Source organism: Typha latifolia, chromosome 14 (assembly GCF_019914945.1).
Source record: "Typha latifolia isolate L0001 chromosome 14, TyphaL0001v2, whole genome shotgun sequence".
Classification (NCBI taxonomy): domain Eukaryota; kingdom Viridiplantae; phylum Streptophyta; class Magnoliopsida; order Poales; family Typhaceae; genus Typha; species Typha latifolia.
The window spans coordinates 3,267,599-3,294,451 of NC_133099.1; the positions used below are offsets into that span (position 1 = coordinate 3,267,599).

Below are 26,853 nucleotides of genomic sequence, written 5' to 3' on the forward strand. Positions count from 1 at the left end.
AAACAAAAGGATTTTAGTTTCTTAAAGCAGTTTTGGTTCTGGAGGTTTATTGACCCACACTGCTATCTTGAAACATAACATAAATGACTGGTTCTGGAGGCCTCTTCTAGTTCTATTGATTTTATTTAAGTGATCAATAACATTGGAACAGTTGAAAATAAGGAATAAACCATAAACCTTTAAAAATCTGCAATAGAGCAATAAGCCGCAAATTCAGACACTCATTTTAATCAATTAAAATTTAGCGTTACATCTTAATCTTTAACAACAAAAAAAACGTATTATTACGATCGTTAAACTACTGTACAAAAGGAGACCTCACAAGGCTTTTATCACCTCAAGAAAAAATAGCATTAACAAAGGCCTCAGCATCAAAAGGTTGAAGGTCATCCACCCCTTCACCAACACCTACAAACTTGACAGGAATACCAAGTTCATCAACCACACTGACCTGCAAGAGAAAGAACGGGTAGCTTAGATGCTATCTAAGTCTAGGACAGACAAGATTAATGCAACCTAACACAATATATTGCAAAGGAACAATGTATAGTTTCTTAGAAGGATATTTGGACATACCACACAGCCGCCTCGAGCAGAGCCATCCAGCTTTGTCAAGATAAATCCTGTAACTCCGACGACCTGTCATACATTTGTGGAAGAATGTTATAGTATGAATCAATTTCTTGCAGTAGAAATAAAAGACAAATGAACTCTTAAGTATTTGTCACTAGAACACCTTTATCTAGTTTTCACCAAATATTTGTCAAATTCTAAGCAAGGATCACAAATCAATACAGGACCAAAAGTTTATTCATGTTATTCTGTAAACTGTAAGAAGGATGACATCTTATTTGAATTAATTTCTTCGGGTTTTATAAATATCAAATAGCAAACTAATGTCATTTGCTACAATATTGTTGCTTGTACAGCTATCAGAATTGAGTGATGATTGATCTGCAAGAGCTGGTGACCTGGTGTTTATAAGTTATAACAAATTCAAATTGGAACATGTGATTCATTTGTATAACTTGACTTGTTTGAGATAAGATATGTGCCATTTCTCTTGCAACTGAAATCTATTATGTGCGCCGAGTGAAAACCATACTTTGGCACATCTTAGAATGTACTTGTTCCTATATAGAAAAATGTGTTTGAACGCATTTGTTGTCAAATCATGTGATGAATGGCAAGTTTCTAGCAATTTCCTGAGTATGGAGAATAAAAAAATATGCGTAAATAATAGTTAAAGATAACCATCAGCTGAAAACATGAATGTCTGACTATGCTTCAGGATAAGAAGGTTACTTCATTGAACTCTCTCGCCTGTTGTAGCATATTCAGGCCAGTCGTCCCATCCAGAACAAGCAAAATCTCCTGCAAGTAGTAGAGGTGCCTAATGTTATTGATGATGTAAATATCAATTAGCATCATCATTAGGTTTCCCAAATGGATGAATTGCATTAATTAATTAAGAGAAAAGTTAAATTTAAGCAAAGAACAAAATGACATACAGTAAATCCAAGCATAATAAACTAATACAAAGTAAAAAAAAAAAAAAGAATAAACACCAGACAGGGTCAGACGGTATCTAACCCAGTTATGAGAAGCACCAGCAAGCAAGTGAAACAATGAGAGGGGCAATACAAATATCACCAATCACAAAGGTTTTCTGCTAACACCCCAAAACTTTCCATTATTAGTCAGTACAGTAATGTGAGACTCAGTAACTCCCTCATTATGTTATGTGCTTGTTCAAAAGTTTTGCTTCAATGAATTTGACTATTCTATTTATAAAATCTAAACATGTTGGTGAAAAACATATATGGTAAATAAGAATTGTAAGATGATCCATAACTTCACATACTCAGATTGAGCAGTTTCAAGTGCTAATGCTATTGGGTTGAAAATTCTAGAGAAACTAATGGTGCATTATAGCCTACAATACAAATCAATCAGAGTTTCATTCTTTATATATGCTTCTCAGAAACTCGAGTTTGTATGTCGTTGATAGGATATCCCAGTATCAACAGGAAGATGCCAAAATATTTCTAGTTTCATAGTTGCAATCATTTTCTTTTGAATAGTCTTAATTAGACGTCTTGGACAATTGGCAGTTCTATGTAAGGCCAGACCATTTTAATTGAGCTCATCATCATATCTTACATATGAGTCATATATGCTGGAAGATATTGTCTTAGTGCTGCTTTGTTTATAGAATACAGACCCCCTTGGATTTCACGGGATGTATAAATAATTCATGAATGAAAAAAAATCTTTTTAGAAGCAGCACTTTTTATCTCCTCTCATTTATTAGTCATATTTTATTCTTTTATTCTCCCAACTGATAAGGGCCCCTAAGACAGTCACCATTATTGTTGTTCTCTGTTATCACCGTCTTCTGCTACAGCTATTTTCTACTTCTACCTCTATTTCTGTTTCTTCACTGGATAATCAAAATTCATCCGTAACACTCAATTTTGTGCAAGTATCGGCGCGAAACTGTTCCATTCAAGTCTTTCAACTGCAGAACCTCAATTATAACCTCCAGTGGTACAAGATGTATTTTATGTGTTAACCGCTAACCGTTATTTAGCATATGTTTAGAAACAGGTTTTATCATCAAGGAACTAAACATGGATGTGATGTATATTCCACAAATTCAGTGCGACTTTCAATAAAACTAAAACACAGATAAATTTGTTGACCAAGAGATATTAAAATGCTGCAACTTATTAAGAGCATGGTTTGAAACTTTGAATATTTCCCAAATTTCCAGACAGAATGTCATACATTAGGAGCACGAGGAATGATCTTAGCCACAGCTTTCTTGCAGGTAATTAATTCTTCCATCAGGCTATAATTTGTATGAAGGCCTGCAGAATGTTCAGAAAAAACATGCATCAGATCGTAATACTAAATCAGAATTGAACAACAGTGTACGTACGTCCAGATGTATCACATAAAACTACATCATATCCTTGCTCCTTCCCCTTTTTCACAGCCTGTGAAAGAACTACCAATAAAGAGAAGTTAGATGGCATATTTCTACTCTGTAACCAAAATTAAGCAAGTGACACATAATATTTTGGTGCACTTGCAATTCATACCTGAAGGAGCTTTGGTCTTCTCACTCTGAGCCACAACTATTTCTGAACCAGTTCTCTCAGCCCATACTTCCAGCTGCTCACTAGCTGCTGCTCTGAATGTGTCACCTGCTGCCATTAGTACCTAAATCATCATGACAAAAAAAAAGTTCCTTTATGACAGGTCATCTAAAAGATTAAAAAAACAACAAGATTGTTCTTAAGAAAATGTTGCAAAAAAAAAAAAATTTACAAATTCAATTTTATTAGACTTCCAAGGTAACTTGATGTTAGGTCTTACTGTCCCAAGATGGGGAAAAAGCAACATTGTAGATATGACCAAGTGAGGGTAACTCCCACGAAGAACCTTTAAAGAATTATTAGAAGAGTCTGAATTGTACTAATATCAACACTAGCAAGCTTTGACCTAACATGCTCATTACCACTAAATGGTTCTATTTGGGTGTATTTTTAAGCATCCAAGGGTTGATACTGTTAGAGCAGAGGCGAAGAGTCAGATTCGCTTTGCACCGCTTTGATTGGATTATGTTGATTTGAACTCCATGAAGTTGAAGGATTATCTTTGATCAAATTCAGATGTGATTTGAGCCAGTATGAGCTCAACTGAGCTCAAATCATTGCAATGGGTCTCATCAAATCAAAACTATCGCCAACTTTCTTAAATTCAGTCATAGTTAGGGTTTCTTGTAGCTAATTGACTCAACCAAATATCCAACTCACTGAAGTGATCTAATTCAATATAATTATATCATAAGCAAGTCGCTTTATGACTTATAGACTCGTAAGATTCATCAGGAGAGTTTGCCACTTTCAACCCTCTCTCATTGAATCAATTTGGTATTAAAGCTTAATCGAATCCACATCTGACTCAGTTAACTGACCGGTTCAAAGTTAATTTCAATTGCACAACCTCTACTCAGACTTGAGAAGGGAGATTTTTCTAGAAGATCAAATGCCAAATTATCATTGGATGTTAATTTTTGAATCCATCTGAAACCCATTACTTCTAATACGAGGTTCTTCAAAGAATACAGTTCAAATGTCACATTGACACAAGCTTTCTCATTATATGAGTTCAACTACAACTCCTTGGAGATAAAGCTGAATCAGAGGAGAAGATTTCACATGTCTTGAGTTCATCACCTATAAATACATATCGGACTGCCCTCCCATCTACTTTTCTTAGAAAGCAAGAGATCAAATTTTTTGACATCAGAATTTTGGATATCAAAATCTTCTTTTGGAGATCAACCAACTAACAAAGGAAGAAGGAGATAATTCAGATGTTGTTGCATCAACCTTCAAGTCTTTTCAAGAAGGTGATCATGTGAAGATCACATAATCATTATCATGATTGAGGCTTGGAATTCTGTCTCCCTTAGCCAATATATTAAATATCTTATAAACCTTGATCAGTTGTCAATCACACTGGAAATACCTTAATCAGTGGTCAATCGTACTATTAGACTTGGTGAAATACATTGTTAACCTTGATTGGTGGCCAATCGCATTGTAGTCTTGGTGAATCATCTTCCAATTTTGAAAGAGAGTCAATCGTGCTATTCACCTAATAACCCATCTAATTCATCTTTGTTGAGGCTTCGCATTTTGTCTTCCTTAACCAATACACCCCTTATCTTGTAATATCGTGAATGTGATAGGCACAGAATTTTGCCTTTTGCGACTTCCTTCGCCGACTGATTCGCTTCTTGTATTACATGATTTTTATATATTGACATTGTCATCCATAAAATCTTTTCATTGCCAACTTTATTATGAATTACTATCTTCAATTCATTAATTCTCTCACAATAACATATAAAGTTTCTGACCAGTACAGGTCTAAGGTATCAATAGACCCGAGAATAAAACTTCTTCATCTTAATTTGGATGAATATTACTCAAACTCATATGTCTAAGTCCCATAATTTAGTGCAGTTCTTAAATTCAGTTATCTAGTACAGAACAAAACCAATGAGTCGTTCATAATGAATAACAGTTTAATTGGAGGTTGCCTCCCGAACTACAATCAAACAAGATTCTAGGAAACAGGCAATATCCCAATCCCTTGACATCTTTCTTTATTCATTACAAACCTTGAAAATGTGTCAATGGAGAAAACTTCAATTCCCTCATCCCAATGCCCAAATCTTACCCCATGGGACCATTGGTTTGAAAAGAGTTTGTAAGGAAAATCACCATCTAAGTGATGTCTTCATTGTCTAAGTGTCGTTCACTTTAGGAATAAGGAGAATTCAAGAATAGATATTTATAATTGTTATTCCTAAAATAAGGTCTTCATTTTAGAAATAATTTCTTTGTTCACTAGTATTCTAAAATAAGAGTATAATAATTATCTTTAATATGATTAAAATAAAGGAAAAAAATAGAAAAAAAATATCTTTTCTTTCATAAAATTACAATAAATACCCTTTGATATGATATAAAGGAGATTAGTGGAATAGATATCAAATATAAATTAGTAAGTTGGTTAGTGTCATGTATAAGATATCATTTTGATGAATAGTGTTTGTATTATAAAATACGGTTATTATGATGTTTAGTTATTATTTTAAAATAAGGAGTTATATTTCAGAATAAGAAAAAAATTATTCCTGAAATGAACGAGAGCTAAAAGATCTTTGAGATCATTCTTAATAATGGATGCAAACTTTTGATTTAAGTCACTAAACCACATAAAAGCTAGTGCAATGTGAGAATCAAGCATCATGATATACTTCACGGAATGTACGGCTTATGAAAATTTTGGTATCAAAGTTTCCAAGATTTTGGCTTCAACTATCTCAAGCATATCAGTATTATTATTAATTTTGCCTTAGGACACCCATTGTCAATAAGCTAATTTCTAGTGCTGATCATGCAAGTTTGGCTTCATACCAATTCGAGAAGGCTTGTGACAATTCCTTGAATCAAGCATCTTTTTTATTTCCCATATCTGATGCTAGGGTTCTGTCAAATATGGGCTTCAGAATTCTAGTTTTAATAGTATTGCCAGATGAATTTATCTCTTTTACTAATTAGTGAGAAAAATGTTTCCTGAGAAAAGTCATAGTGAACTGGGAAAAATAATCAGCACTATGAAAGATAAGATCAAATCAACAAAATGTTTTTCTCACTCTTGAGAAATGCCAAAGATCCAGACATGTATCAAGAGAACAGCCTCACCTTTACTCCTTCATTCTTTAATCTGTGAGCAAGCTTTCCTGCAAATTAGATTCATGTATGATGAGAAAAAAAAAAGATCTTAGCATCTAACCAAATTTGCAAATTTTGAGATGTTATTTTATGCCTTTTTTAGTGTAAATACTTATACTGCACTAAATCACATCAAATGCAAAGCATAATCAGACAAAGTTGAAAGAATCAATTATTATAGAATATGCTCTTGGTACAACACAACTTTTGTAGTATACTCAGATAATGTGATAGATAACTGTCTTGAAAAGTGTCGCAAAAACAACATGCAAATGCAGCACCTCCAACAAATCAAGCAAATCATGTGATATAATTAGGTATAACATCTCAGTTCCTCCGACAATAAAAAAAAATAACATGAGTACATATCTGCATGGTTTGGATTAAGATCCCACAAAAAATGTACCATAAGAACATTTCATTATATCTACATGAAGTGGCCTTGAAAGAAAATTGCACTTTCTGAAATAGGAAACATAAGATAAAGACAAAATGAGCAAGATTAAGAATGAATTACCAAGAGAGGTAGTCTTTCCACCTCCATTCACCCCAACAATCATGATCACAGCTGGCTTCCTGATATCACAAGGACATCAAAACCTCCGCAGTTTAAAGCCAATAAGTTAGAATAGAATATGAGTTAAATACAGAACAAAGACCCAGATAGGCTAGAAGGAAAAACCTGAACCCTAGCTGAAGCTCTGTCTTGCTTCCTTTGCTTGTCAACAACTCAAGAACACTCCTTTTCAATGCTTCCTACACAATCAATATCCCTCATTAACACCCATCATCCAGTTTCGTGATGAAATATCGAGAATGAGTCGAAGCCTTTCATGGTACTGTTGGGCCTAATCAGTACATACAGTGAAAATAATTTTTTACCACAAGTTTGCTAAGCACTCTAAGAGAGAGTTTATGAGAAATTTCTCCATTGATGGTGGTTTTAATGAGATCTTGCGGTTTTCTCTATAAATGGAAACTTCCCAAACACTTCATATTAGGTATCAAGGATGCACACATCATAAACCACATCATATCATTACGAGGTAATGATAGAAGAGGCACAAAAACTCAAAAGGTATTAAAATTTGCTACCTTTATCTCAGTTCCCGACTTGAGCTTCCCCGCCGATATGTCGTCCCTCAAGCTATCCACAATCTTCATAGAAATTCTGGGCCCAAAGTCCGACACCAGCAACGCCTACACAAAGATCGACAAAAAAAAAAAAAGATGAGACTCCAAAAACAAAATTCGCCATCCTTGTGATAAAATTGGGGATTTGGAGGACCTCTTCGAGCTCATCGAGCACACGGTCAGTGTCGGCGAGGTTCCAGTAAAGCAGGAGCTCATCAACGACAGCGAGGTTCTCGCGGGTCTTGGAGAAGCCGGAGAAGATCTTCTCGACGTCGCTCTTCGCCTTCTCCTTGATGAGCCGGCCCAGCCTCGTGAAGAACCCGGTTTGGCCGGCGGCGGAGCACGTGAACCGAGGGGAGCCGCCAGTTCGCCGTAGGAGGAGGGAGGCAGAAGGAGATTTGGAAGAAGGAGGAGAAGATGAGAGGACGAAGAGGAGCCGCGAGGAAGCAGCGGCGGCCATTCGTCTCTTTCGAGCTCGTTCTCGGCCTCCTCGCCTTTGGAGGATGGCTTCGTGGTGGTAAATTGTGAGGTGGGAATTTAGTTTGGAAACGGATGAGCTGGGGACTTGCGGGTCGGATCGTGCAACTTGGTGATATCCGTATCTACTTTTCTCATTTGCGAGCAATTATTGTATATATGGCCTCGTATAATATATTTTTAAGAATAACTTTACATACATACTTTATATATATATATATATATATATATATATATATATATTGAGAAAAAATAGGTCAGACCTGATTATATTATTGAGTCAAAGGTAGTGTAAGGGAGTATTTTTTTTTTTTGAGTGCAAAGAGCTAAGGTCAGCTATTTATTAAATTTTGCCGCCACGTGTCAGTGTCGGCAGTTAAAAGCTTACATAGTTCCAGTGGAGCGTTGCTTAGACGCTCCACTTGGCAGTAACCCGATGCCACACTGGCCCTCGCCGCCGCCCGATCCGCCGACCGAGTTGGCTTCTCTCCCCACGTGGGATAACCGGACCTCACCAACGCCATTGGCGAGCTCCGCACATTCGCGCGCCAGGTTACGGACGCGCCATGGCCCGAGCTCCGGCTGCTGCAAGCATCTGATGGCCTCGGTGCAGTCCGACTCTATCTCGAGTCGAGAGCCTCTTCTCGCCATCTTCAACGCCAGTCTAATGGCCCAGAGTTCCGTTTGGAGCGCCGAGGTACCCGGGCACGGCTCCCATCCCGCCTGAAGAAACTCTCCATCGGCATTTCGAAATATGGCCACTGCTCCGCCTTGGGGCGCGCCTGCTTTCAGTGCTCCGTCAGTGTTGGCTTTGCTCCAGCCCGGCTCCGGCGGTTCCCAGGGCTTCCTTATCTTCCTTGGCTTCGGGTTCTTCTTTTTGTTTACGCACCGATACTCCTCCGCCATTTCGACCGCGGCCCGGACCACGGCTAGTTCCGGCGACCGCTTTCCTCTAAACACAACTCCGTTTCTGCTTTTCCACAGTGACCACAGCGTGCATGCTATTAAACCTTTTGCCCGTCCATCCTCCTCCGCGCTTGCGTTCCACGCTTTGGTGATCCATTCTTGATCGATCTCCGCAGTCTCCAGCCTCTCTCTGGTGCCCAGGGTTTTCCATACCTCCTTGCTGTATCTGCACGAGAACAGGAGGTGCTCACTTGTCTCACTGAACAGACCGCACATGGCGCAAGGATCCTCGGGGCCAATGTGCAAGTAGTGGAGGTACGCTCGCGTTGGGAGCCTACCCCATAGGAGCTTCCAGCAGAATACTCTGATCCTCGGAGCCACCTGCAGTTGCCAGAGGTTACTCCACCCTGCCTAGAGTTGGTCGCTCTGAGGAAGCAGGGACTGGTATATCGCCTTAACCGAAGGCGTCCCCCTTGGGTGCGGCCACCAGATCCATCTGTCCTCACTGGTGGCGGCACCCATGGGGAAGGTTGCGATCTCGAAGGCCAGCTCCATTCCTGCCTCTCTGACCAAAATCCCCAGATTCCTTTGGTGTTCGCAGGTGAGGTCTGCCACCCTCAGGTTTTCTTCCATTAGCCTAGGTGCCAGGACCCTTGGCAGTCTGGACCACGGGACCTCATGCAGCCATGGATCGAAAGCGGCGCGAGTGCCTTTGCCATTCCCTATCATCACTCGGCATCCCATTCTTAGCTGAGAAGCTGTTTTGGTGAGAGCTCGCCACATCCAGGATGGTTGGTGGGTCTTCGTCATCTCCCACGGGTGCAGTCTCCCGTATTTGGCCTGCATTATGTTAATCCATGGCGCCTGCTCCCTATTTAGCATTTTGAACACCAGCTTACCCAGGTGGGTAGTTCTGGCTTCTCTAAGTCGCTGGACACCGAGACCACCCTGGCGCTTGGCCTGCGTCACCGTAGCGTAAGGGAGTAGGGAGATCGGTTACAGAAAGAAGATTCCAGAAAAAGCCTCAAACGATACTTGGGAAGATGGAGGAGGAGGTTTTCTTCTACTTCCAAATTTGAGCGGTTCTTTAGTGCCATAGACTTAATTCTTTATCAATTAGATACTAACTGTTAAGATCTTTAAAAGTAATAGGAATAAAAATATTACTATTTCAGTAGGTAATTTTTTTAAGATATATAATCTTACATATTATTTTTTGATAATTATATTTTCTTAATATTTTATCAAGTAAAAGACATATATATCATTAACTGAGAGTAATGTACATATTATTTTTTATTATTTACATATATCTCCCATTAGTTTAAGATTGATTTAAATTAAATTTTAATAGATAGAGATAGAGAATTATATTTAAATTGAAGTTTATCTCCAAATAATCAAATTTAAATTATTTAATATTAAATGATATCTCCTATAATTAAGGTATAATTATATTTAAGACATAAATCTTAACAGAAGAAAAAAAAAGTGTTGAGCGTTCTTTTCTATCGTAAAGTTAATTGTTTATCAATTAGTTTGATAAAGATCTAATAGTTAAGATCTTCAAGGGTATAATAAAAAAATTAGGAAGTTAGACACACGTAATTAAATCTAACGCGGTTTTGGAACCGGTACTGGATATAAAAACTGACTATTATAGCCGTTGGATTAAGATTTTAATTTTTAAAGCCGCATCGAAATATTTGCCTCCAAATTTTTCTAAAGGAACCGTGCACGAAAAATAGCCTTGTGGCCCTCCTTCTTGAAAACCTAATGTTCTTCTTCTCATTCAACAAAAGACATTAGAACATATCAAAAATGTGGTATATGGCCTGTAGGAGCCTCGATTATAAAGTCGTTGTCCTCTAAGAGGTCCAGTAATCTAAGAGCGACGACAGAATATACAGACGGCAACCCTAAGTTGGAAAGAAGGAATCTCATAAGAGCTCGAGCATGTACACTCAAGAATATATAAAGAGATTTTGTCATCATCTCACAACAAAAGAGGCAAGGAAAAAGGCCCATGGGAGGAGTCTCCTATATGAACTTTGCGAAGAATAATTAACTAGAGGGAAAAAAAAATTCATCTTTGATGGTAATACTAGAGCAGTAAGGAGTTGAGGCTTTTGCAAAGTGCTATCACCTAGTTGAACTTGATTAAGGTGTCACCATCCATTCCGTGGGCCAAGGGCCGGCGGCAGACGGGAGGAGAAGCGGAAGGCCCTAGGAAGTGAGTTTGAAAGAGATCATCACTACCTCAATGGTCAATCTAGAACCCCCACTTCTCGGGTTAAAGGAGAAGCCAATAATAGCACACACCTTGCCAAGGAGGAAGACCTCCTCAAGTTTTATATGCTACTGAGTTGACCCAACCTATTATGTAAGCAGATTTTGTCCCACTCAACTTGCAATGGAAGCTTGAAATCGATGCCACCAAGCCTCAGTGTTTTGAGTCAGCACAAAATAATGATCACCTTAAATATTCAAGAATATAAATGTCAATTACCATATTGTCCTGTAAGATGTATTCGTTTGCGAAGCACGTATAAGAAAATAATAATTCAAGAATAAATACATCTTATTGCATAAGTATCGGATACCATATATATATATATATATAGGATAAGAATTATTTGCATATATATATATATATAAGAAAAATATTTGGAGAGACTAGAAAATATCCCGTACTATGGCTAGGAATTACATACACCGCTGAAAATATCTCTTACTATTTGTATAATGTAGAAGGTAATATATACTTGTGCTAGATTAAGGAACTTTTATCAACAAAAAAATAATTAAGAGACAAATTATGCATTTATTTTCTTCTATAATTAAATATATTTTATCCCATATACTTAAGCCTAAAGATAGTCCAATGTGGACAATGTTAGGTGTTTAAACAATAATTTTTTATATATTTGGCTTTACTCTTCCTCATAATATTACATTTTTTTTAATAATTGAATACCTATTTATTTATTGCATTTCATTTTAGTATTACGACCTAACACAAAACATATATATATATATATATATATATAAGAAAAATGCCCCTCTAAGCCATAGATTAAAATGAGCAAAACACTGTCCATGAATTATCTTATTTTTCAACTAAATGAAGTCATATATATTTAGAGAAAATGCATCTTACCTTATAGTGGTTAGGCCAACAATATAACTCCCAAAAAATTTCTTGGTCTCACTTAATCCTTTATAGCTCTAATCTTTATGTGTCAATTAACTTTTATATCCAAAACTAACAGTTAAGATAATTGTTAATTAAAATTATCAAACTTCTAATAATTTTGCCACTTATATAATCTTTTTTTTTTTAAAAAAAGAGTTGCAATGTTTGAAAATTTAAAGTGAGAAAATTCTGAGATAAAAGAAACATAAGACTAAAATACTTGTACAAAAAAAAAAAAAAAAAATATATATATATATATATATATATATATATCTTTCCAATTAGTTGTTGTAAAACAAAAGGTAAATTTTGGTCTTCTTGTGTTAAAATTAACATATGCTAGACAGTTGTATTATAAGCTAGAACTATAAGAAAATTAATTAACACAAACAAAAGTCTAGAAAGACAATCCAAATTTTAGCCTAATCGCATAAATATAATTATATTTCTTCCTAGATTCTAACATTTTTATCTTGATATTTTAAATTGCATGAAGAAAAAGAAGGTAAATCAATAGAAGCAAGGTCAAGAGGTAAGAAGGGTTGGTGTATGTATATATACATGATACTAACTAAGAAAGGTTAGAATCTCTCTAAGAGGGAATATCCATCAAGGCATTATTCCATTTTGCCCTATTTACCAAAGTGCAGAGTACCTACCAGAGACAGAGAGCTATTATAATGTTTCATTGACTGCAAACTTAGTCCTATACGAGTTTGTAAGCTCATCTATTTTTCTTATAGACATGCAAAATAGACTATTTAAAAGAAAATTGCTAAATTCCTATCAAACTTAGCCCCATTTACTTGTGAAATCAAAATAATCTTTTTCTAAGATCAGTATGTGTAATAACTAAATAACAACTTTAGCTTCTTCTGCTATACTAACTTATCATTTTCTCTTTTTTTATTTCATGCAACTTTTATAAATTAATTTAATAAATTATTCTTTTATCTCTAGATTAGACATACTTTGCATCCAAGACTATTTTCGTCGTTTGGTTTAAAATATTATCGATTCTCTTTATTATTTTAATATCTAATTTTATGTCACGTTAAATATAATTATTACTTGTTATACTAGTATTTAACTAAACAATAGAATAGCTTACGGTGATTTAGCTTATTTTTTCTAGCATTAAAAATTAGAATCCTTCTTCTATAATTAGCCTTATTCCACAAGTGAAGGGGGCATTAAATTTTAACTATTTTAAGTATGCCAAATTTGTTTGAAACTTATATAAGATTAAGTGAGTTATAGAACCGCTGACTGAAATAATAACTTCTAAATATAAATCGTTAACTTGATTTACTGCTTATTTGAAAATTTAAAAATCATAATAAAGTATCTCAAAATTTAGTGTTTTTTTTAGTAATCATTAAATATTTCTAGTGTAAATATTTTAGGGATTTTTATAAATCACGTCTAATATTTTATCTATTTTGTGATTCACATTCGTCTTTAAGGACTTTATAATTCGACCCCTCATTTTTTTTTTATAATTCTCATTTAACATATTGACGTTATTTTGATTAGTTATTATCGACCAAATTATCAAAATACCTTTATTATTTTCCCTCGTTTTCATCGCTTTCGCCGTCTGAGTGTGAATCATAATATAAGAAAAATGTAAGGTGTAATTTATAAAAATTTTATTATTTTGAAGTGTAACTAGATGCTAATTTGTTCAAAAATTCGCCCGTCATTATTGAGCTCGCACGGCCAACACCAACCTTATCGCTTCTGTCACTTTCCAAACCACCAATTCTCGACACGTACGCGCGACTGCACGTAAACTACTCCCCGACCCGAACCTTCCACCGGAAACTACGAATCGAAGCTTCTCGCACTTTCCCCTCGCACCCATCCAATCCACCGCATAAACTTCTACTATGCAATCACCTCTGTGGCTCCATCATCGACCAGCATCCCCATCGCCACTAAGATCATACGGCAGACACTATAACCCGCATAAGTAAGTAATTTATGCGGTCACTGGCAGTAAAAGTCCGCGAGTTGCCCTTCCGTGTACGGGTGGGTGGTCGACTTTCTCCTCCGCTCTTTCTTCCACCACCCTTTCCATTCTTTCCCACTCAAGAGCTCACCTTTTTTTTTTCTTTCCATTTTTTTTATGATAACAACCTTGGAGACTTCTAGAAACTTTTAAAATCTCCTCGCCTTCCTCCTCCCTTCCTCTATCTCATATGGGAGATCTCGTTGAAAAGGAGATGGAGCCAGCGCCGCCGTCTGAGGCGGCGCAGAGGTCGCTTCCGACGCCGTTCCTTACGAAGACGTACCAGCTCGTCGACGATCCCGCCGTCGACGATGTGATCTCGTGGAGCGAGGACGGAGCCACCTTCATCGTGTGGCGGCCTGCCGAGTTCGCCCGGGATCTCCTCCCGAAGTACTTCAAGCACAACAATTTCTCCAGCTTTGTCCGCCAGCTCAATACCTATGTCCGTTTCTCCATCTAGATTCGTAGATCGAAATCGAAATCTCTCTTGCTTGTTTTGGCTTCTTATCGAGGTTTTTGCTGGATTCTTGATAGGGATTTAGGAAGATCGTGCCGGATCGGTGGGAGTTCGCGAACGATTGCTTCAGGAGGGGCGAGAAGCGGCTCCTACGTGACATCCACCGCCGGAAGATCTCCGCCGCGGCCGCGGCTGCGCCGGCGGTGGCAGTTACGGCGGCGATTCCGGTGGCCGTGCCGCTGAACCTGCCAGGATCGCCAGGGAACTCAGGGGAAGAGCAGGTTATCTCGTCTAACTCGTCCCCGGCACCGTCAGCGTCAGGATCCGCCAGCGAGAAGGATTTGAAGGAGGAGAACGAGAGGCTGAAGAGAGAGAACGAGAGGCTCTCGAGAGAATTAGGGCAGATGAAGAACCTATGCAACAATATCGTCCGCTTGATGTCAAAGTACGCCGCGAGCCAGCAGCTCCAAGGCGGCAGCGACGCTGGATCGGACGCGGAGGTGTCGGCGCCGCCGGTTTTGGAACTGATGTCGGCGAGGATCGACGGCGATGAGGCGGATGAGGAGAGGGTGAAGACGGTGGAAGTGACATGCCCGAGGCTGTTCGGGGTCTCGATCGGGATGAAGCGGGTACGGGTCGAGAACGAGGAAGATCCAATTCAGAAGGCGGAGGTGAAATCCGAGCCGTCGGATCCGGAACCCGATAACAAAGCGGGTGAACCCGAACACCAACATTGGCCCATATACCGACCTCAGCCGATCCATCGGAGCTACAGGGCTTGTAACGGGTCGGATATTGTTGCCGGAGATCCGGATAGTACGAACGTGCGGTAGTCGGCCGATCACGTGAGCTGGAGCAGAACAAGAATAGAAAAAGTAGAATTATTTAGAAATCACTACATGCTTAGGTGCTCTCTTTTTGGATGGTATATGTAATTATGTATAATTTAGTTGTTTCCTGGAGACGAAATTGCATTTCCAAGGAAAAAGTAAGAGTAATTTAGGACTTCGGTAAATTCTGACTTGTTGTTGTATGAAATATATAAATGTATCTCTCGGTAGTTGGGATTTGGTAACGAGGCAGCAAAAGATTTCTGACTAAATAAAAAAGTGAGAGATATTGCCAGTATTAGTCATTCGTCGTTACGCGCTAATGATAAAGGACCCATCCAACGCATAATTGGATAAGATGAGGTGGGTTGTTTGCTTGTTCCTTGGTTTATTGAAGATAGATGTTATTTTTTGTGCTCCCAGATGTGCGCTAGTTGTTAATTAACCACGATAACAACCTGAAGAAGGATAGCCTCTCCAGATTATACCAAACTTAATCTCTACAAAAGTCCACGCAAAGGTGGCAAAATTGTAAGAATAGAATAGGTGATTATAACAACCAGAAGGAAAAATATAATAATAAAATTGGGCGTGCACGTCCGCCACTTTCCTCTCTTCCCCTCTCTTTTTTCTTCTTCTCCTTCTTTCCTTTTTTTTTTCTTCTTCCTTCTTCTCGCCACTAGCTCACTCTCTCTCTTTCTTCTTCTCACGCTGACCTCGTGGATCGAAGTGCTGGAGCTGCCTGATCCTCCAGGTAAGTCATATATGCAATTAATTAATATATTTTGAGTTCTTTCCTTTGGTGTGTCCTCTCAGTCTCACCGTGATCTAGCCGGCCGGCAGCTTCGTGCCTTGCTGCGCCGATCCGATGAGCTTCCCTTTTTCACAAGGATGCTTCCAGTGGCTTCCTTCGGCGCCCTCGTGGCCTATGCCGTCGGGTGGCCCCTAGCCTTGGCCGTCGGCCAAGGCGAGGTGGGTGCTTGCTGCCGGTCGCCTCTAGCGGCTCAACTTCCCCTCGGTTCGCTTCTGCTTGCCGAGGGGAGCATGTTAGTGCGTTCGGCTAGGTTGTCGATGGCCGGGTTAGCCGGCAGCTAGCCTTCTTGCCTCCTTTTGGTCGAGGTGAGGAAGAAGGGGGTAGTCGGACTGGGTGCAGCTAGCCCAAGCGCCGGGTTGGGTTGGGTGCGACCTAGCTCGAGCGCCGGGTTGGGCTGGGTGCGGCCTAGCCCGAAGCTCGCGTGTCCCAGCCCATGGGTCGGGTTGGGCTAAGTGTGGCCAGCTTGTGGGCGGGGCTGGGCTGGGTGCAACCCAACCCATGGTGGGGTGTGGTTGGGCTGCCTGCTGCTCAGCCCATGTTGTGCTGCGATGTGGTTGGGCGGCATGCAGCCCAACCTAAAATTATGTTGGGTTTGGACTGCAAGCAGCCCAACCCATGTGGTGAGTTTGGGCTACGGCCTAGCCCATGAGGCCTTTAGGCCTAGTTCCCTTGGGGCTTTGAGCCCAATTTTGTGGGTTTGTCTTGGCCTTGAGATGGCCGAGTTGATTAGTGGCTTAATAATCTTTTTAAGTTATGCTAGTCATTGTATTTTTTTTTTTTGGTCAACCTAAGCCCTAATCTTTAATCATTTTTTTAAAAAGATTGTGTTCGCTTTATTAATTATCTTATAAATTAATTTTAGTGAATTAGACTTTGGTCTAAGAGTGCCGTTATAAATAACATATATCAGGAACTAGCTCCAATTGAATATTAACTTTTGCTGATTATAATTTTGGGCTAATTCAATTTTATCAAAGGAGTCGGTGGTCTGGGTGTATCTATATTAATTGCTCCTATTAGAGAATTAATACAGATAATTGTAGAAAATTAATATTAAGCAAATTGCTTTCTTTTGTCGAAGCTTATTAATTAAATATTATCTATGCGATCTTCCGTAAATTTGATAATAGTGATTTGGCCGATAGTTTGAGGAGAATATTTTTTTATTACGTTTAATAACGTGTCAGGCCTTGGTACAGCTATGCTGGCTTTATTTGATTAATAAAGGTAATTTTGAGATGGACTTACCAAAGCCTATAGTGAATGTCCATAAGATTATTTAACTAATTAGTGATAGAAATTTTGTGCTCATGCTTTTATTTACTTTTCTTATCGAGGTGGACTCCCGTACTCTATGAGAATGATCTCGTGGCGTAGTTACAGCTAGTATTATGAAAATAGTTCAGGTAAGTGAAACTTCTATAATCTAGGAGTAGTGTAGAGAATGAAATATCGTACCTTATAAAATCATCATATTCATATCATGCATATACATATGTTTTCCTTACCGTTATTATTGCACGTCATGCATAGTAATTATATTTTTGCGGTTCGGTAAGATTTCACATATCATGATGTCTACGCATATTTATTGGGCATGATCGATCATGTTTTTAGCATGCAAAACATGATAATGATGGATGTTACATTATGCTTGCCGTGTTGGATATCATGTCACATGCACACGTGCACAACTATAAATGGGGTGATTGCTGCGTCTCGATAGTACCCGACACCTCCCCAGCCAGGGTTAGGGGCGAGGATATTCTTATACTTATATATATTAGGGCCCATGCTTGAGGTCTTAATTTATTGATTATAGACAATCAGGCAACCATTTCGCCGAGCAATGGACGAATTACTTTCGATCGATGAGAGTCAAACCCTTTAGGGTATTTAAAATAAAGAGAGAAATGTGGGATGACGTAAACCTAATAGTACCCGATGACGCAGGGTGAAGGCGTCTGTGAGTGATGACTTATGATTTCCGCACGATGGTGCAATATTGTGGAGCCGAGGGCTCGGATGATAGTATCGATGTGGCTATACTGATCCTTATGATGGGTTTACGACTGAGGTCCTTAGTCTGCAGTAGCAGACAATTGATCATGTTGTTCGCCAGATGATGGGCTAGCGATTCTACCACTAGGGTCTACCGTCCCTTAGGGTATGTGTGTGGACGGGTGTGAGGATTGATGTAGCCTACGAGCGGACCTCTGCATGAATTTATGTTATAGATTTGGTAGCCTGTGATTATGCATATTATATGGTATAGTATTTACATGACCTATGGGCGGAGCTCAGTGTGAGCTTGAGTTGAGGACTTGATAGTTCGAATTGATGCATGGTAGGTTAGTGATTGCTAATGCATTTGTGCGTTAGATGAACATATAAGTATAAGATACTGATGCATTAATTTAATCATGATGCGCATATTTATTTTTACTTATTGTAGCATCATTCATTGCACTACTTTTAGACTGTAAAATTAGAAACTTGCTGGACTTTATGCTCACCACCTTCTAGTGGAAATATTTTCAGATTTGTAGATGAGCCGAAGTTCGTGACGGATCTAGCAAAGACTGGCTTGAGTCTTCTTATTCTTATTTTATTCATGTAAATTAAGCTAAATAGCTTGTAGCTCCTATGTGGGCTTTGTCTTACTTTTGTTATGGATGTGTATTTTGGGCTTGTTGCAGCCTTGGTGTTATAGGCTTCTTGTCTGTATTATTTGTATAAATGTGAGATTTTTACTTGTATATTATATTGAAATATTGACGAGCAAGTCACGTGATAATCACGTGAGTTGTACCCACGTGAGAGTCACGTGTTTGGTGACAAAATATTACAAATGGATTCATCAACCATCCCAAAATTCGGATAAGGGGGAAGTGTCCCAAGGTTAAGATGTGTAGCAAATTGCCAGTTTTCGTAGGAACAAGAATTACTTTATTTGCGTAAAGACTTGTGACGCTTCGTATTAATCTCATGAGTTTTTTGTGTTGTTTCCCTCCAAGCTCGCTGCTACGTAGAGAAAAATCCTTCTGCATATTATCAATATGCTAGATGGATGTTTCCCGTTTAAATATTTAGGAGCTAAAATCTCTCATAAGTAGTTAGTTGCTTCTCTCTGATTGCTTCCATCTAGTAGTCATGTGATACCCAAAATGACCATTTTAGAATACATATCGTTGCCAAAAGTAATCGAAAAAAAGGTGCAGCATTTCAAATGCATTGAAAAAAAATCTTTCATTTTAAACAATTACACATACAATATATATGCAAAATTCAGGTAGGACCCTTATTCATTTTTTTCTTTCTTCTGACTGATGTCAATATCAACTTATCATCACAACAATATCGAGTTTGAATACGTTTTAGCACACTGTAGGAATTGCCATACACAAGACTTGATTTAAAAAGAAAAGAATTATGATTCCTCAAGCCGCACTGTGACCTAATAGAAGGCAAAACAAGCTAAATGTCGTGTCATAACTGGACCTCTAATTCGAACAGCATCTCATTCTTCACTGAGGATTGGAACAATTAATGGTTTCAGCTGCGCGAGATACACAATTGCCCACCTGACAAGAAAGACAAGATATTCATAGAAACAGGAACAAAAATTTTGCTCTGACATAGCACAACTGTGCTAAATAACCAGCTAAATTAAAAGATACTTGATTAGAAATGCAAAATGTGCTGATTTTGGCGAGTTTTCACACACATAAACTCGAATACAAAGTAACATTTGTCAGATGACTTCTCTGTATCAAGATGCTATTATAGAAAGTATATAAAATCCCATATCCTTCTCGAGAAAATGATCCTATATTAATCAGTTGTTGATAAGTACCCAAGTATGATCTTCCATTTGCTCATGTAGAAGAGATATAGTATCAAATGCAGAAAGTAAATGTTATCTGATCTGGAGATTTCACAATAACAGGGGGATATATGGCCTAATTTGAAGCTTTCAGATGTATCGTTGTTCTATTGACCCCAAATATGACTTTCAGCTCTCTATGTTGCTTTTTGTAGTACCTAGTTGATTGGTCCAACCTCAAAACCTTTATCACCCATGCCTTAGCAGGAAAAGCATAGGGATAATTATCCTTCCTCTTCCCCCAGTTGACGATCATATCTCAGCATGTTCAAGTGGGTAAAGAGAGGACTTGAAAAAGAATCCACAAGGTCGTGGGAGGTTGAAAAGCAAACAAGTATTGTGATACAGAAGCCCATAATGATTGGACAAAGTTGCCAGCAGAAGAAGAAACGAGGAATAAATAGATGAAAGGAATAACAGGAGACAGAACTGAGGCAGAGATCAACCACACTAGAGGGTGGTTGCCACTGACAAGGAAGCCAGCATGCTTAAGAATAAAAGGGGCAAGAGCGAAGGTAGTTAGTAGATGTGAAAACAAGTCAAATATATTCTGGTCTGACCCAGATCCATATCCAGGAAGTACCTGATATGGGTCAGATGTGCTATCTGACCAGGATCTGGATCCACATTTGGTTTTTAACTTTGAAAAATTCTAGAATACAGTCAGAAATTTGCATAACCCATTGGCTACCAGGTCCACCAATAACCCAACTATGGGAGAAATACATGAAGCCTTAGGTTTTAGTGTAATGTTGGAACATCCCACCCCCTACTATTATTTGATCAGATATTTGCATGAATATGAGAAGAAGCTAGTAAATTATCATGTTATCTCTCATACCTATGGGATGTAGTAATAAAGGTGGCAATAAGGTTAGCCAGATTCAGATTGGTTAGATTAACTTCATTGATTCATTCCCAACATTAACAGGTTGAAACAAAAAAATACAAACACAACCACTCATTAAACAGGTTACATTAGCAACCCCAAAGACATGATTTTCTTTTTCCTAATATGGGAGTCAATGGAACCACTGAAAATGCTGAAACAGCATCAAAAGGGTTTAGATCTGATTTGGACTGAAAGACCAATATGACAGTCTCATCCTCTTCTCACACGCGTAGGTAAAGAAACAGTAGGATGTCCCCCTCCCCATCTGATAGGTTTCGGTATCTCTTTTCCGTCTCCTGTTCTTCCGCTATTTTCTCTTAATATTCTGAATTTAAAATTCAGTGAGATGAGTTTCTTTATGATTAAACATATCAGGTTGCATCTGATTCAATCATTTCTCTAAGGCTCATTCTTGTTTGAAATTTCACTACTCTTGACTTAGATTATGTGGATGTGGTATATTTGTTTACCAACCTTAGATTGCATTATATTGGCCCTTATGGTTTATCTTATTCAATTGTCCTATGAATTTGCACAAGCAGGTATGGTCCAGTGAATTAAGTCTTCATCTAACATTTGTTTTGCCCAGTTACTATAATTAGAAGCTACAGTGCTCATGCTAATTTAAATCAATTATATCTGTGGAGAAAAGCAATAATACCATCTATATACATATTAGATGAACAACCCAGATCTAGATATAAGGTCTTGCCTGGACAAGTCGACAGACGGATATATTTTATTATCCATGTAACTGCTTAAAAATCTGTTCCTTAAGATGTCCCATCAAAATCACAAGTACAATCAATACGGTACAAGCTGCAGTAAAACTTTTACATAAACTGACAACTGCTGCAGCCTATCAGCAAAAATAAAAATGAACCACTAGCAAACCTCCTACCTTGTCTTACATTCTACTATTATAAACCTGTTATTCCTTTTTTCCTCAATTATTATGTCTCCATAAATTCTTGACATTTATGCACCTCTATTATATGAAAGCAATATGATACTATGACAAAAAATCAAAACAGAAAACCATTTGTTGTTTAAAAAAAAAAGATGAAGCAATTCAGAGAATAGAAATGGATAGCTAACACAGTTTCAGTCATCATCAAGAAGGATATGATGAAAGACTATGGTATGCAGTTTATGGATAACAAATAATACAACCTTAATAATTGGGCTACTCTAAATCTTATATGCAAAGTACTGCATCACATGGATAAAAAAATTCCTTCAATTCTTCTGCTTTTCCCTTTTCAAAATTAACTTTTTTAGGTGATCTTCAAGTAAAATACTTTGTTTTTGTTGATATTAACTATTAAAATAGAAACATCTTGGAAACAAGATTCTGAACAGATTTCGTGTGGAAACTAAGAGCAATGAATGAGGCCTCTCTCAAGATTATAAATGTTATGAACCACTACAATAAATTATAAATTAAGGATCTATCTAAAAAGAAGGGAAGGGAGGCACTAAGGAAGGTATATCAGATAATCTCTAGACAAATGTATATAGAGTTGTTATGTTTTTAGCAGATTGCCTTATCCTTCTTGTGAAAACCATAACTTGAATGGAAACTTACTGAAGGATAATTGTCTAATTTTATGGTGAAGATCTTCAAATGGATGAGAAAGATTTGAATCAACAACAACAAAAAGAGAAATAACCATCTATTTGCTTCAAATTTCAGAGAAAATGGAACTGCAAGAAACACAAATTTCAGAAGAACATCTGATATTTACAGGTAACAAGGATGTAACATATTAGTAAAAAGCCCCTTCATATGGTAAAATTAATATTATAGCACACGTAAAATTATCTTCTATCTACCAACTTCTACAAGACGATTGAAGACATCTCAGTCCATCAGAAGACCAGGTTTATGTGCTATTTTCTAAGAAAATCGTTTACCTCCCAGTACATAATGTGTTGCATTTTGGCATATTACTGTGTTCCTAAACACCTAGCGCTGAAAACATGGACTTAGGAGTTGGTAAGGAAAGGTATTGCTAGGGCCAATGAGACCTCCTAGTCTAGTACAACACCACATTACTGGTTGTCCCAATATATAGGTCTATAAGACAAAGGTAAAATGTACCTTTTACATATAGACTCCAATATCATCCTTGGCAATTTTAAATGAAGAATACGATGTAACATATGACAAACAGATCTATATGTGAATGCAAGAAATACAAATAACTTACATCATCCAACAGCAAACTGTTGCCGTCATGACCAATGTTAAGTGAAACCTGCATGACCAAGTAGCATTTAAATTAATATGAATGAATTAAAGAATCCCACTTCAAACAACAGATATAATGCAGAATTAAACTCAATCGAACTAAAGTTATACAAACATCCAAAAGTGATTCAAAGTGCAACTTTAATTAAACAACCAAATTAGAGATTTAGTCTACCATATGATGATGGACTGGAATCTAGAAAGACAATTATGGAAATGGCAAGATAATGACGACAACCTAAAGAAGGATAAATGACCTTTAAGATGAACCCAAAAATACACTTTAGCCTACAAAGAATGGAATGGAATATGAAAGCAGCCAGTCCAAATGATGCTTGGCTTGAAATCTGAAATTCAGTCCAGCCAAGGCAATTGGTGGTCAGAAATCTGATATGAACATTAAGTTGACCTAGATCATTTAAGCAGTACGAAATAATACAGATCTAAAATCAGAGCTGATAGTCTAGATAAATTTGTTGTTTGTTTGTGCAAGCGTACTTTTGTAATATAATTGTTAGATCTAATTATGCCAGACATTAAACTAAAGCAGAGGACTTGGTGTCCCACCAGAAACTTCTTATCTCTGCCTCTCATTCGAATGATGAGATTGTTGTTCCAACACAAGTGTGTGAATGAGCACCTAGTGAATATGGGTGCATCTCTTTCTTCCACATTCATAAGACTAAACATTTGCATTTAATACGTAAAAGAAAAGGAGGAGAGCCTTCCAAATACAGTTGACAACAAACCTAATCATAAAACTAATCATCACAATTTCGGCAACACTGGTAAACCAAATCCTTCCCGCATAGAGATCACATGACATTGTATTAAAAATCGCTTCTTTGGGGGGTTCAGTATATTCCCTCCTAAATCGAGTAAAAATCTTTATCGATGACAACCATAAAGCCTAATTCTCTATCCATAGATCGCGTCTTCCGATATAAAGGGGGCGGATTCTTGGAGCTCTGATACATCTACAGTTGACCTATCTATCTAAGATCTCTCGTGAAAAGGCAAGAATAGATGGGACGAAGGGGGAATAAAAGTGTGGGAGAGGGGGAAGAAGGCATACAGATTGGTGGAGGGGCCGCGATTGCAGCAAAGGCGGGCGGAGAGGGAGGCCACCATGCCGGCCACGAGGAAGATGAGGCTCGTCACCATGAATCCCATCTCTCTCTCTCTCTCTCTCTCTCTCTCTCCCCTTTCTCTATTATGTGATCGGTATATTAGAAGAAGAGGAGAGGATCGTCTGCAGACACGGAAGCACGAAAGATTAGTACATCTTCTACTAGTTTTGATTGGATTCCAGACACTCCAGCTGTTTAACGTGGAACCTTTTGTTCACGTATTTGGACCTCTTTTTTTTTTTTAATTTAATAAGTATAGCATTACCCATAATTTAAATTTTAAATTTCATTTTTAATATCGAATTTAAATTACTTACAAATTTTTAATTCTGTAATTAGGAGGTAGAATGCAGTCCTAATTAAATACGTTTTGAAAATTTTAACACTTTAAAAACGTTGAATTTTAGTACATTTCAAGGTTTTTATATGGAATTAAATACTAGAAAATAATGTTAAAACTAAATATATAAATACTTAATAATATGATTTTATATATAAATAATATTAAATTAAAAGGTCAAAATATTCAAATAAGAAAAGGTTTTGAATTCAAATATTTATATAGTATTTGGCTAAAGAGCAATGATTTGATACAAACTAATTAGTTATCAAAATAAATTTATATCCATTGGTAAATTAAAACGTATAAATGACAAATATTACTTGGCTAGCCGGTTAGTAAACAAAAATTAGAAAATTTTCAAATAGCACCCTATCGTTTCATTTTTTTTTTCTAATTAACACCCTATCTTTAAAGATTTTATAACTCATACCGGTCATTGTCCTTATAATTTTCATATAGCATTTTCCCACACAAGAGAGAGAAATAAATTTAAAAAACTAATTTACCGTTACAAAATAAAAGACTGGCCTATACTTTAGTTCATACTAACCCATTCTTCTGATTAATTTTATTGAGTATTATACAATTCCAACTGTCCCATTAGAAGATAGAAATTGGAGGCTAGGATTGAATTATCTTCCTCCGTGAGCTTAAATAATAATCGCCATCTTTTTATGTATTGTATTTTTGTCCTTCTTAATCCTGAGTGATAATATTGTAACGAACTAATTAACTTATAATATTAAGTCAAGTTGAGTCTATTTAAGTAATTTTATTTATTACTTTTAAATTTAAAATTAAAATAGATAATCCGTGTATGTATGCACAATAGGTCGAGTTGGATCCGGTCTATTATGTCTCTACCCTTATAAATTGGAGTGATTATTTTGCTTATTAAAATTATGACGAGATAATAGAATGAATATTGAGTTATATTACTTTTGTTTTCTTAGGAGTAGATCTTAACTATAAGAACCCTACTAAGTTTAACCCACAGCTTCCCTCACAAGCCTCCAATCGTGCAGCCAACATTCACTATCGCACGACCATCCACCACCCTTCGAGAACTGCTGCGAAGTCGATATTTTTGTTTCAACCTTTCTCCACTGTTTTAGCTGTATTTTCTCACCATAATCGCGAAATCTCTTTATTCCAAAGCCATTAAATCTTGACTTCTTACAATATCACTTATAAAAATTTCATAATTTTTCTACAAATAGATCATTCCAAATCTTAATTCATAATAAATAACTATAAAATATTTATATATTACACTTTTATCTCTAATAATATCCACTATCTTCGCATGTATTATATTCTTATTCCTGTCACCGAGAATATCCTACTCATCAATTATATTTAAAAGTCACTGTAAATGATCACTAGCATTACTCTACCGGGGAAGCATATTTTTACAAGCTGTAGTATTGATTTTTCTAAAATTTAAAATATCCCTTTGATTTTCAAATTATTACACTATAAACCCCTTGTGATTATCTGTGCATAATTCTTAGTTTTTTTAATCTAACAATAGCAATAAAGATAAATGCTCATCAAAATTAATTATCAAACATCCGATTATTTTGTACTAATATTTTTTTCTGGTTTGGATTTTTAAAATATCTGCAATTTAGACATGAAAAAGATTTGGGATGAAATAATTTGTAAAAATTATCATCAGATTAGAAGTCACAATTTAATTATGGTAGACAATGTGTGAATGCCAATACCACCAAAGGAGCTAAGATATATTAAGAGAGATTAATTTTCAATTAATCATAAGTTTATATATTATAGTCATAGGTAAAATAATAAAATGGGTTTAGCCATCCCTCACGGCCATCTCTCTTGAAAGGTAGACTGCAACGAGTTAAAAGTGCCACATAAAATGAATCAAAGCTTCTATAAGAAAACCACTTTAGTTTAAGACATCCAAATATAATTAAATCTTAACATTAGCTAAATTATACAAAATTATAAATTAACGGACTTATATTTTTTAGGAAAATTTGCATATAACACCATGTCTTTTAACAAAATTATGATTTACACCCTATATTTTTACTACTCGTAAATCTGAGTCATATAATTTAGCAAATATATGTAGAAAACGCACTACCGTTAGATCAATTAGTTAACTTAACTAAATATCTGGGTTAAATTAACTATACTAAAAAATTACGAAAATACCCTCAACTAA

At 37.0% G+C, this 26,853-nt stretch overlaps 4 protein-coding genes across 4 annotated transcripts; 1 reads left to right on the top strand and 3 right to left on the bottom strand.

Annotated features, from left to right (window-relative positions):
• Nucleotides 1–201: 201 nt before the first annotated feature.
• Nucleotides 202–8,023, bottom strand: LOC140800900 (cell division protein FtsY homolog, chloroplastic). The gene is made up of 11 exons (XM_073155818.1): nucleotides 7,609–8,023; nucleotides 7,416–7,520; nucleotides 7,003–7,076; nucleotides 6,838–6,896; nucleotides 6,291–6,328; nucleotides 3,108–3,228; nucleotides 2,945–3,013; nucleotides 2,791–2,873; nucleotides 1,306–1,374; nucleotides 577–639; nucleotides 202–451 (listed from the first exon to the last, which is right to left on the bottom strand). Exons 1-11 carry the CDS (start codon nucleotides 7,912–7,914, stop codon nucleotides 338–340), a joined length of 1,101 nt encoding a protein of 366 aa, XP_073011919.1. The 5' UTR covers nucleotides 7,915–8,023; the 3' UTR covers nucleotides 202–337.
• Nucleotides 8,024–8,315: 292 nt separating this feature from the next.
• LOC140801124 (uncharacterized) lies at nucleotides 8,316–9,113 on the bottom strand. The gene has a single exon (XM_073156132.1). The coding sequence runs from the start codon at nucleotides 9,111–9,113 to the stop codon at nucleotides 8,316–8,318; it is 798 nt and encodes a 265-aa protein (XP_073012233.1).
• A 4,785-nt stretch (nucleotides 9,114–13,898) lies between these two features.
• On the top strand, nucleotides 13,899–15,632 carry LOC140800869 (heat stress transcription factor B-2b-like). The gene is made up of 2 exons (XM_073155767.1): nucleotides 13,899–14,489; nucleotides 14,582–15,632. Exons 1-2 carry the CDS (start codon nucleotides 14,238–14,240, stop codon nucleotides 15,335–15,337), a joined length of 1,008 nt encoding a protein of 335 aa, XP_073011868.1. The 5' UTR covers nucleotides 13,899–14,237; the 3' UTR covers nucleotides 15,338–15,632.
• A 3,792-nt stretch (nucleotides 15,633–19,424) lies between these two features.
• On the bottom strand, nucleotides 19,425–24,386 carry LOC140800781 (V-type proton ATPase subunit e1). The gene is made up of 3 exons (XM_073155629.1): nucleotides 24,256–24,386; nucleotides 23,140–23,187; nucleotides 19,425–19,732 (listed from the first exon to the last, which is right to left on the bottom strand). Exons 1-3 carry the CDS (start codon nucleotides 24,351–24,353, stop codon nucleotides 19,669–19,671), a joined length of 210 nt encoding a protein of 69 aa, XP_073011730.1. The 5' UTR covers nucleotides 24,354–24,386; the 3' UTR covers nucleotides 19,425–19,668.
• Between the last annotated feature and the right edge of the window lie 2,467 nt (nucleotides 24,387–26,853).